Source organism: Oryctolagus cuniculus, chromosome 1 (genome assembly GCF_051225735.1).
Source record: "Oryctolagus cuniculus isolate XC-2025 breed Fujian yellow rabbit chromosome 1, ASM5122573v1, whole genome shotgun sequence".
In the NCBI taxonomy this organism is placed as follows: Eukaryota; Metazoa; Chordata; class Mammalia; order Lagomorpha; family Leporidae; genus Oryctolagus; species Oryctolagus cuniculus.
In genome coordinates this window covers 39912636-39925099 of record NC_142867.1, presented here as the reverse complement: position 1 = coordinate 39925099, position 12464 = coordinate 39912636, and the positions used below count along the sequence as shown (strand labels likewise).

Here is a 12464-nt window from a genome sequence, read left to right as displayed (position 1 = left end):
CAATTGTAAAAAATATAATAATAGTCATACTTTAAAAATGGACAAAATTCCTCAATAAATACTTTAGAAAAGAAAGCATACAAATGGCCATCAAGTGTGTGAAAAATATTCAACATCACTAACCAAGAGGAAATTCAAATTAGAACCTCAGTGAGATGTAATGTCAAGACCTGTTACAATGACTATTACAAAAAGACAAAGTAGAAGTGTTGGTGAGAATGAGGAGAAAGGAGAATGGTTAGAAACTTTCAGTTGAAAATAAATCAGTACAGCTATTATGAAAAATAGTATGGAGGTTCTTCAACAAACTAAAAATAGAACCGAATGATCTCACACCTTGATATTTATCCAATGAAAATTAAATTATGCTATTAAAGAGATATATGAGTGCTTATGTTTATTGCAGCACTATTCACGAAAGCCAAAATATGGAGTCAACCTAAGTGTCTATCAAGAGGTGGATGGATAAATATTATGTCTCATGTATATACAAAGCATAGTATGAAGGAAGCCACTACAAAAAATTTAATACTGTCATTTGCTACAACATGATAAACCATGATAAATGAGAATATCCTGTTAAGTAAAATAAGCCAGACACATTAACACAAATACTGCATAATTTTCCTCATATGTGGGATTTAAAAAAGTTTAAAGAGCAGAATGGTGATTACCAGAGTCCAGGAAGACTAGCCAGTAGGTGTGGGGAGATGTTGATCAAAGGATGTATAATTGCAGTTAGAATGAATGCAAATGATGTGTCCAGAATAACAAGTATAAGCTAAGCTGTCAATATTGAAAAAACTTACACAAGTAGAAATAGCCAGTGCTCTGACCTTGGGTTACACCCATAGGTTCAAGGAGATTAACTTTTTTTGTTTTAATAAACAGCTATATTTTAACACAAAGAGTAGTTCTGGTACTACAAAGAACTAAGCTCATGGGGAAAATTAATATGCCACATTTATCTTCAATGCCAACATTCCAAAGTTTCTAACATGAATTGAATCATTTTTACCCTGAGTAGATTATTTGTAACAAGTATAATAATTTTATGAGATAAATGGCATTAGCAAATTTAGCTGTTTGACAATCCTTCTTACCCATTCTGTGTCTCATGAGATTCTCGCCTTATTGACAGAACATTAAGGGGAAAGATAGGAGAATGTTGGTCTGCTGGGTCATGAAAGGTAATTTTCTGCAAATTTACAGAACATAGGCCAGAGCTCATCTTTTTTTACAGAATCCAATAACATTTCTCATCAAGTTAAGTTCACCTTGCTGTGAAAGATATGGGAGATTTTATTCTCTGCCTTCTCAGACTATATGATTAATAATTAATGACTAATAGTTTAGAATAGTTTGATTTGGAATATGTATGACTTTTCCTAATTACTCTGTGTATAGCCAAGGACACTGATGGTTATTCTAAGCAGTGTTTCAGTGCCAGAAACATTGATACTTTGATCTGGAGGTTTGCCAGTTCAAGTTAAATATTCAACTGAAACAGTAACCTTTGGCCAAGGTAATGATCTGGGCCATGTCTCAGAGATGCTTTTCTGTGTTCTACTATTTTGATGACATTTTCATTTTGACCTGAAAAAAAATGCAAATAAATTCAACCTGCCCTTGCATAATTTGGCCTTTCTGTGTTGAGCTTCCCCTTCTTTTTAGGCAGCTGTGCACCTTTCATCAGTTTTGAATCCATAGCCAAAAGAAGGGAGTATCTTAATATTTTTCTTTTCTTTTTTTTTTTTTTTTTTTTTTTTTTTTTTGACAGGCAGAGTGGACAGTGAGAGAGAGAGACAGAGAGAAAGGTCTTCCTTTGCCGTTGGTTCACCCTCCAATGGCCGCCGCGGCTGGCGCACTGTGCTGATCCGATGGCAGGAGCCAGGTGCTTCTCCTGGGCTCCCATGGGGTGCAGGACCCAAGCACTTGGGCCATGCTCCACTGCACTCCCTGGCCACAGCAGAGAGTTGGCCTGGAAGAGGGGCAACTGGGACAGAATCCGGTGCCCTAACCGGGACTAGAACCCGGTGTGCCGGTGCCATAAGATGGAGGATTAGCCTAGTGAGCCGTGGCGCCAGCCAGAATTCCACTGCTTTTCCAGGCCATAGCAGAGAGCTGGATTGGAAGAGTAGCAGCCAGGACTAGATCTGGCGCCTATGTGGGATGCCAGCACTTGCAGGCCAGGGCTTTAACCCGCTGCGCCACAGCGCCAGCCCCAAGAAGCTATATTTTCTAAAGAACTTTTTGTAAACTTCCCTGGCTATACCAAAGGCACCTCTTTTAGAATTTCTTCCTTTTCCTGTATATTCTTAATTAATAATATATCATCATCATCATTGTCATCTTCCTAGTAAAGAGCATGACTATAATACATAATTTTTCCTCTGACATGTATGTATCCTTTCATTCAACATACATATATTGAATGTTGTATATACAAGTTCAATGACAAAATATTAGAGAGAGGATACACCCCATCGATGCACGTTGCTTGTTTCTCACCTTGTAATAATATTGAATCATTTAACTTAATATCATAAATATATGAGTAACTGGCTCACTTTCAGCATCTGTGAAATGGGAAAGTAATATTGATCTGTCAGTTTTTATGAGCATAAAATGGATTAGCATATACAAAATACTTGAAATATCACTTTGTTTCTGCTTAGCCTATATTAACTATTATTTCTTTATATAAGTTTATTAGTTATTATTTTGTCAATTAGAACTTTGTTTTGCCAGGTTATAACAAGATCACTTAGAGAACCCGACTATGTGAAATAAGTACTCCAGCGTTATTGATTTACGGGGAATTAGCATTTCTGAATATCACATGAACATTGTAAGGGGTTGACATTGTGCTAAGGAGGCAGTAAGGTCTGGGCATTGTGGCCTAGCAGGTTAAGACACCATCTGCAGTGCTGGCATCTCATATGGGCACTAGTTTGAGTCCTGCCTGATCCACTTCCAATCCAGCTCCCAGCAAATGTGCCTGGGAAAGCAGTAGAGGATGGCCCAAGTCCTTGGGCCTCTGCACCCATGAGAGTGACTCGGAGGAAGCTCTTGGCTCCTGGCTTTGGACTCCACCTCCAACTATTGCAGCCATTTAGGGAGTGAGCAAGCAGATGGATGATCTCTATTTCTCTCTCTCTCTGTCTCTGACAAGGTTCTCAATGACACTGAAGGCCATTCCATAGCATTAATGTCATGTTTTTGACATTCCTAACACTCAAATTAAAGATAATTTATATGGGAGAATATAATTATTTATATTTCTGGCATATTTAAGTTGGATACATTAGAAATAAATATGTGCACTTAATATACTTTTTAATTAAAACATTCTAATAGGTACCATTTTAAAATGAAAAATTTGTCTGAGAGAGAAACCAGAATTTTAATCATTCTAGCAGCACTTAATGGATTTCCACCCTGTGTGGAATTTCTTCTGAACCACAGTGTTTAATTTACTTTGTTTGCTTTTAACAGGAATTGGTTTTGTTGTAAATATGTGACTTTCTTGACAATATTGTTTCTCCTTTATTTTAATGAAAAAGAAAACCTTGAAAATTATTTTATCTCTCTAATTAGTAGGGTTTGTAATAAGAGCTATTAGACAATGGCTGTAATTCTAAAATAAGTTTTAATTATATACAAAGGCTTTGGACTTTTTTTTCTAATAAGGAGCATAAAGCTAGAACATTTGGATAAATCATGGCATTGGACTAACAACATCTAGACTACCATCTCCTAACTTGATGCTAAATGTCACCTAAAAGGATGAAGAAAGTGAAAAATAAACACATACTAGAAACTAATATGGATGAGTTTTCACTCTTTGCCTAACCAATAGAATAGGTTTAAGAAACGTAAGCCAAGAACAATGACACTTCGCCTCATGAGCTTAAACCACCTGTTGGCCACCCAAATGATAGAGGAAAGTCAGACTAACCTAGTTCATTGCTTGACTTTTACAGTGAGCTGCAGGGGCCACACAGACAAGAAAACTAAGCACCCACTGCCCTTCTTAACAAGAGTAGCCTTTGGTGTAGGCCAGAGTAATGCCCTGACCCTGTGTCCCAGCCTTAGGAATGTCTATTTGTATATCCCTTTTCGTCTTTTTTGAAGTAGTGGCCAAGATCAGCAGTTAAAGTGTCAAATAGGTGACATTTCTAACCTCACTATTTTTTTTCATGACATCTGTGTATTCATGTTGATTTCTACTTCAAAGGACTATGAGGATGAAATTAAACTACATTATGAAACATTTGGCACAATGTCTGACACATAATAGATGTTCAATAATTGGCAGGCATTGTTGTCATTATCATTATTATGCAGTTACAATTCCCTGCTATCTCTGTCCTTAGTTTTATTGTGATGCTCCATGAAATAATACTGGAAATTTCAAAACATTTCCACTGGTTAAAGAAACTAGCAGTTTAATGCCTTCTTGTTTTTGAGCCAAGGAATTGCTAGTACTGTGACTTCATATGCTTGAACCTATTTTCTCTGAAAAGCTGTAGCCCACTATGGGCTCCTAAAACACTGATGTGTGCCTGTGGGATGTCATTCTTGGAGACACCCCCTGTTGTTTCACCTGAACGAATCTTCAGTCTCTCCTTGTGTACCAGTCTCCTTGAGTACCAGATTACTTTGGTCCGTAGCTCTTTTACCTGAAGTTGCATATGTGTCCTAGCCAGGCTCATTTGAGATATCATTGACTAATATTAACTAAAAACTCACCAGATGATAAGAAAATATTTTTTACATATTCTCGAGATTCAGGAAGATCTGTTGATACATTAAACTAGCTTTATTTAGGTTATAGCATATAAGAGTATGAACTGGAGAGCCTTAGCAGCTGTATTTCAAGAGAATGCAGCTAGGGAAGGGTTTGTGAAGGATAATAAGGACCTAGACTGGGAAATTTTAATGTGGGTCTTTTAAAAGGCAGGAATTCAGTTGAAAACTGAGCAGACCCTACAAAATGTAGGTTGGGTTGATGGGGATAGCAAAGTGAATATTCTAAAGTAGTTTTGATAAGATAATATTCTAAAGCAGTTTTGATAAGCAAGCTAATAGTTTTGAGAAGCAAGCTGCTTCAGTTGGTTCTCCGTCTTATATCTTGAGAGCAAATATTTCCTGAAGCAATTAGCTCAAGAGGTATCACACAGGCCGGCATTGCGGTTTAGTGGGTAATGCCTCCATCTCAGACACCAGTATCACATAAGGGCGCCAGTTTGTGTCCTGGCTTCTTAATGGCTTGTGAAAAGCAGTGAATTATGGCCAGAGTGTATGGACTCCTGCCACCCATGTGGGAGACCTGGATGAAGCTCTTAGCTCTGGCTATCTCCTGGCTCAGCTTTGGCTGTTACAGCCATCTGGGGAGTGAACCAGAGGATGAAAAAAATCCCTGTCTCTGTCTCTCCCCCTCTTCTTTGTCTGTAACTCTGATTTAAAAAAAAAATAATCTTTTTTTAAAAAAGAGGTATTACATGACTTAATATTGTTGAACACATGTTTAGGAAAGCATACCTGGTTTGATTCTATTTAGCAAACAAAATTGTGTTGGTTTCAGTTCTGAATATTTAATGTTCTTTCAGCTTTAAGGTCTTTGTCTATGAAATGCAAGTTGTGAGTAGTAAAGAAGTTAGTAAAAAAGTCTGGGTGTAATATTTAATAAATACCCAACACATGTTAGCTGATATTATTTTTATAGATCCTAATTAAATAAAACACACTTGAATGTGTCTTGATGCCAGCATCAACAAATTTGATTTCAAGAATTAGACTCCCAAATTTCAGATGCTGGTAACATCTCTTGCTCATTTGTCTCCTATAGCAGACTGCAAAATTTCATTAATTATTGTTCCATATCTCTTAATTGTAATATAAAAATACATCTTTCAACATTGGGTTGTAAAGATCCAAATGAAGGTAACCATAGCCAAAGTATGTGTATGTTTCTAATCCACACTGTTAAAAATCATTGCTTTATTTGCAGAATGACATGAATTACATAGCATCCAGTGGACTTCTATTCAAAGATGGCAAAAAACGAATTGACTACATCCTGGTTTACAGAAAGACAAATATACAATATGACAAAAGAAACACATTTGAAAAGAACCTCAGAGCAGAGGGCTTGATGTTGGAGAAGGAGGTAAGTGCTTTAATGCTCATATTACTAGTTATGGTGTGATTTCTGGAGCAGGTAAAAGCACTTGCATTTTATTATGGAAATTATTCCCCACACGGCATTATAAAATGTATGTGGTTTTCTCCAAATGTAGCATAAATTCATATGCAGAGTCCCATTTAAATATAAATTCTACACATTTCTGAATATTTTAAATAGTTTTAAAGGATATGGCAATTTTTCAATATTAAAAACTGAAAGAATAATTATGTACCTTTGTAAAATAGAAAAATTTATGAAAATAAAAACAACTTTGGAAATTTATATTCATTAAATAAAAGTTAAAAAAAGAAAATAAAAACAAAATATTAAAGAAAAGAGTTTGCTAAACAACATTTGTATTTTAATGCTGGAGTTGGAAAAAGATTTTCTTTCCAATCTTTATTCTTTTTTAAAAATGCATTAAAGATTTTTCTAGTGAAATAATAAAAGTATCAAAGTCACTAGAAAGAATATAAAATCAGAAAAGAGGAAAAAGCATAACCTTCAGAGTTCTATTATACAAAAATATCACTCTTGTTATTTTAGTTAAATGTTTTAAGGACTTATAAAGCCTGTATTTGGCACATTACAGAAAGAAAATGGTCTGATGTAAAATATTAACAGCATAGAAATGCATAAAATAAAGAGAGCACATATACCATCTTCCTAGTCATGCCCTTCTCTTTGGTGACTGCAAACAGCTTGACTTTATCCTGCTCCTTGCCCCTCAGTGTATTTTCTACGTATGCCAAAACTCATGCACATTTGTTACACAGAATCAGTCATGATATTTATGAAATACCTGTACTATTCTGGAATTTGGCAATATGCTATCAATAGCTTAGACTGTCATCATATTTAGAAGCTGCTCCACATTTTAACAGGTGCAGAGTATTAATCTTTGGAATTTATTTAACCATTCCCCTATTGAAAGAAAAAAATATTTAACAATTTGAGAGATGCCTAAATTACTGCTGCTTGGGGTTAGTTAGACTTTTAAAAATTGGAAGCACTGGCCGGCGCTGCGGCTCACTAGGCTAATCCTCCGCCTTGCGGCGCCGGCACACCGGGTTCTAGTCCCGGTCGGGGCACCAGATTCTGTCCCGGTTGCCCCTCTTCCAGGCCAGCTCTCTGCTGTGGCCCTGGAGTGCAGTGGAGGATGGCCCAAGTCCTTGGGCCCTGCACCCCATGGAAGACCAGGGTAGTACCTGGCTCCTGCCATCGGATCAGTGCGGTGCGCCGGCCACGGTGGCCATTGGAGGGTGAACCAATGGCAAAGGAAGACCTTTCTCTCTGTCTCTCTCTCTCACTGTCCACTCTGCCTGTCAAAAAAAAAAAAAAAAATTGGAAGCACTAAATTAAGAAAAAAATCCTGATGAGTTATATGATATATATCTAGGAAATTTGCTGATGGCACTGGTCAGAGTGTTCATAGGCACTTTGATATGTCTTTACAACTCCCTTTCTCTCTCATATGCCAGCGTCATTTTCTGAGGAACATGCATTGAGTTCTGAAGTGTATCTTGAGGTGCTTCTAGAAAAATAAATCATTTATATTTATTGAAAATTTTTTAATAAGTATAAAATACAAACATGTAATGGTTTGTATCATTGAAAGGAGAAAAATATTCATACACTGCCTAATGTTCCAAAATTACACAAATAAAATTCTGACTTCAGTTTCCTGTTGACTTCTTTATTGTTTCTTTTGTATGCTTCTCTGGAAAGCTTAATCCAAAAAGCCCCTCCTGCTGATAATTAATTAAATCAAGAGATGTTTACTGAAAACAAATGCATGAACTCAGTCTTGTGACAGGCTTTTATTCATTGGATTTTCCTATGATTTCTTCTCCATACAAATAGAATTAATCATTTCCTAATCTGCTCTCAGAGAAGTTTATACAGGTATTCTAACTTAATACTAGTAATTATTTTGCTGACTTATTTCCAATTATTCATTCATTCAACAGATAACTTTGGCAAGTACTGAGCAAGCTGCTGTGGGATTCCAATAAGTAAAGCAGACTCTGAGACTGCCTCATTGAATTCACAGCTTAGGTGTTAGACGTGAAAATTATTTATTTGTCGTGGATATGTCTCAGAGCTTCTACCTAGTTTCCTGGGGAGAGAGTCCAGATTCTCTCTCTCTCTCTCTCTCTTTTTTTTTTTTTTTTTTTTTTTGGTGTGTAGGGGGAGTTTTCCCCCCGTTCTCTCTACTTTTTGTAAGAATAATCCTGGATCTTTCCTTGCTTTCCAAGGGGACTGAGCTCTCAAGCTTCAGTCACTTCCAAAAGTTATTTTTGTTTGGATTGCCTGACAACAGAGAAGTGTCCATTTGTCTGTGGTTATTCCCAGAGAAATGTTTCATCCTTTTAGTTAACATTCACATTCTTAGGATGTGTTCCCCCACAGTTGTGTAGAAAACCAGGACAGCTGGGTCAGGAAGTGTATTCAAACTCAGATGAATATTTTATTGCAACCACCTATCCCCAAGAACTGTAATCTCTATGCAGAACATAAGTTACCAGTCACAGAGCTTCTTTGCTCTCAGGTGTCTCCCTTTCTGTTGAGATAAATGATTTCCCTGACAGTAGAAAGTGTTAAGAATATTCCCAGTTCTCCAGAGTATATCATACTAATTTTGAAGCTGAGATGAAGAATTTTTATATATTCCCTACTAAAAGGGCCCTAGAAGCCATATGAAATTTGATCCAAACTTCTCTAAGTAACCCTGCCTGCCCAAACAAGGCAGAGTGCTGTGAATTTGTTAAAAAGGTAAACTCATTCCACTCTTTTCACTTGACTATACTTGCTCAACAGAGAATATTTCCGTGACTACACAATAAGGATCAACTGATCTAAGGCAATCCTAAATATCTATTTTTGATATAATATTTAAAATTTTTATCCTCTAATATACTGTTTGTAATACTTTATAATGTCCTGTGATAATTGACCTAAGAACAGTCAATAGGTCTAGAATGGTTTCTCTTATTTAAAAATAATTAGTTACTGGAAAGGTAAAGCAACATTGAGAGAGAGAGAGAAGCAAAGAAAGAATGTGTATTTTCATCCACTGGTTTACTCCCCAAATGGCCACAAAAGCTGGGGATGGACCAAGATGAACCCAGGAGCCTGAAACTCAATCTAGGTCTCCACATGGTTTTCAGAAACCCAAATATTTTAGCTAATATCTGTTCCTTCCCAGTGAAGCTGCATTAAAAGCAGAGTGGGAACTCCAACTCATGCACTCTGATATGGGCATCCCATTTGGTGTGTTAACTGCTCCACCAATGCCTGCCCCTAGAATAATTTCTAACAAGGACACTGAAGACTAGAAGGAGACTACAAGAAAGGAAAGAAGTAAAATTTAAAAAGTATAAACTTTGAATTGAGATTTAAAAGATGAATTGTAGCTAAAGCAGGTGAAAGAAGGATATGATTTCAGTGCTGGCCGTACATTAGTATTACATACTGATCCTTTAAACTACTGATACTAGACTCCATCACAGCATGGATAAAGTAAATATCAGAATTGTGGAGTATCTGTGTTGGGGCAGAGAGGGAGATGACATTGATAATTTTTAAGACCAGAAAAAAAAGAGTACCATATGAACTTTGGAAGAATCTCTAGAGTTACATAATTTTGTATTGCAATATAACTTATGATTTTTGGTCACTATATTAGGGAAAGGGGAAGCTATTGAATAATTATAAGCAAGATGGTATCATAACTGTACTTGTTTTCAAAAGAATATAAGTGATTGCTCAGGAATATGAATTTGAAGAGCTTTGCTGAATGCAGAGATCATGAAAGGATGGAGAAGAATGAACAGATTTGCTAGCTATTTAAATTAAAATAAATATAATTTCTAGTGTCTTGGATATGGTAAGAAAAGGAAAATATCAAGGATAGCTTAACCAATTAATTTCTTTATTAATTCAAGGAACATTAATGAAGCACCTATTGTATACCACGTTCTAGAGATAAATTGAAACCAAGGTTAAAATCATCTTATAGGAGGAAATAAATCATAAGCAAATAAAAAAAGGAAAATGACATAGGAAGAATGCTACCTGATAATCAATCAAAGCAGAATAAAGTTATAAAGGGAATGTCACTGGGTTGCTATGTCATCATGTGTGATATGAAAAAAAAAATTTCTGAATGAAAAAGAGCTGGTCATGGGGAGACAAAGGGGTAGCCCATTGACTGAAGAAGGAACAGTCAGTATATACTACTATTAACTAGAGAAGGTTCTTTTAAAACTTAAAAAAAAAACTTTATTTATTTGAAAGAAAGAGAGAGGGAGAGAAAGAGAGAGAGAGAGAGAGAGAGAGAGATCTTACATTTGCTGGTTCACTCACCAAATGGCTATAACAGCCAGTGCTGAGCAGACTGAAGTCAAGAGCCAGGAGCTTCATCTGGGTCTCTTTCATGGGTGGAAAGGGCCCAAGTATTTGAGCCATCTTCCACTGCTTTCTCAGGAGAATGAGCAGGCAGATGGATCAGAAGTGGAGCAGCTGGAACTGGAGCCCATATGGGATGCCAGTGTGACAGACAGTAGTTTAACCATCTATGCCGCAACACTGGCCTCTAGAAGAGATCTTGTTTAAAGAAGAAGTAGGGGGCTGGTGCTGTGGCATAGCAGGTTAAAGCCTCAGCCTGAAGTGCCAGCATCCCATATGGGCGCTGGTTTGGGTCCCGGCTGCTCCTCTTCCGATCCAGCTCTCTGCTGTGGCAGTAGATGATGGCCCAAGTCCTTGGGCCCCTGCAGCCACTTGGGAGACCTGGAGATCCTGGCTTTGGATCAGCTCAGCTCTGGCCTTTGCAGTCATTTGAGAAGTGAACCAGTGGAATGGAAGACCTCTCTCTCTCTCTCTCTCTCTCTCTCTAATTCCTCTTTCAAAAAATAAATTAAATAATTCTTTAAATAATAAAATAAAGATGAAGTGGAATAGGAGTTATGGAAACTAAATCATGAGCTGATAAATTGACATTATATTTGAGAAATAAAGAGATGTTTGAAATTAAGGTATACAACTCAAATGAGGAGTCTGAGCTAAAGATAAATGCTTTAACTTTTAGAATATATGTAGTAATGTGAGCCCTGCACTAGGATGAAATCAGTAGACAGAATGAGAAAAATGTCAATCTAGTAGTGAGATTATAAGAGTAGGAGAGAAGAACTGACAGTGGGAAGTTGCAAGTGGAAGAAAGAGCAAAAGGCGAGGAGTCGCAGGAAACAGTGGTCATCAGGGCAAAATACTGCTGAATATTCCACCAAGATGTGAAAGTAGCTCATTCAGTTGGAGGCTATAGATATCTTTGGTAAAAGTCCCTGAGGAGGTGGACTTGCATGCTAGACTAGTGTGAAGTGAAGAGAAATTGAATAATGGAAAAATAGATGCAGCAGCAAATGTCATCAACTTGATGATCTGCAGAAGAGAAGAGGGAAATGAACAACCACAAAGGAAAAATAGTTTGGTGAGGTATCAATTATTTTTTTTTTCATTTTTCCTTACATAGGATATTTTTTCCATACACACACACTTTTATTTTATATAAATATGTAAAATATATATATATATTCACTCATGTTCCAAAATTGTCTTCACATTGTGTGTTCCAAGGAACATACTCATTTAAACTTCTGGCTGTGGGAGCTCAAAATAACAAATGCACACTGGCAAAGGTGTCTGTGTTCTCTGGAGCAGTCACACACTGCTGCTGTGCTCGCTGGTGCTTTGCCAGGGGTCAGGTTTACAGGACGAAGCGACTCCATATTCAACTGTTGAGTGGAGATGCTCCCGGATGCAGGAGTGAATCTCTTACTCTGAAGCCGTCCTCTATTAGAAAAATCCAATCACCCAAGCACAGTGGTTTCTTTTACTTGACTCCTTTTATTTATCGGGAAGGCAGAGACAGAGACCTCCCACCGACTGGTTCACTCCTCAAACGCCCACAATAACTGGAACTGGGCCAGGACAAAGCTGGGAGCCAGGAACTCAATCTGGGTCGGCCACATGGGTGGCAGGGACTCGATCGCTTGAGCCATCACCTGTTGCTTCCCAGGGTGTACATTAGCAGGAGGCTGAAAGGGGGAAGAAGTGGGCCTTGAACCCAGGGACTCCAACATGGCTGTGGTGGCCCACACAGCATCCCCCGCTGCATGGTTTCTTCGATGGCACTTCTCCCAAGGGCCAGAGTCAGGCTTGGGAGCAGCCTGCTGGGTGCCCTCCAGAGGGGATCTGCGGCTTCTCCCTAGAC

At 37.6% G+C, this 12464-nt stretch overlaps 1 protein-coding gene across 4 annotated transcripts in view; it reads left to right on the top strand.

Annotated features, from left to right (window-relative positions):
• The window catches only part of ANO3 (anoctamin 3), a 419821-nt gene that overhangs the window by 253097 nt on the left and 154260 nt on the right, over nt 1–12464 (top strand). For all 4 annotated transcript variants that reach the window (XM_051825159.3, XM_070072327.2, XM_089310426.1 and 1 more), the window contains one exon: nt 6017–6175. In XM_051825159.3, the coding sequence (XP_051681119.3) occupies nt 6017–6175 (159 nt within the window). The remainder of the gene's footprint in view (nt 1–6016; nt 6176–12464) is intronic.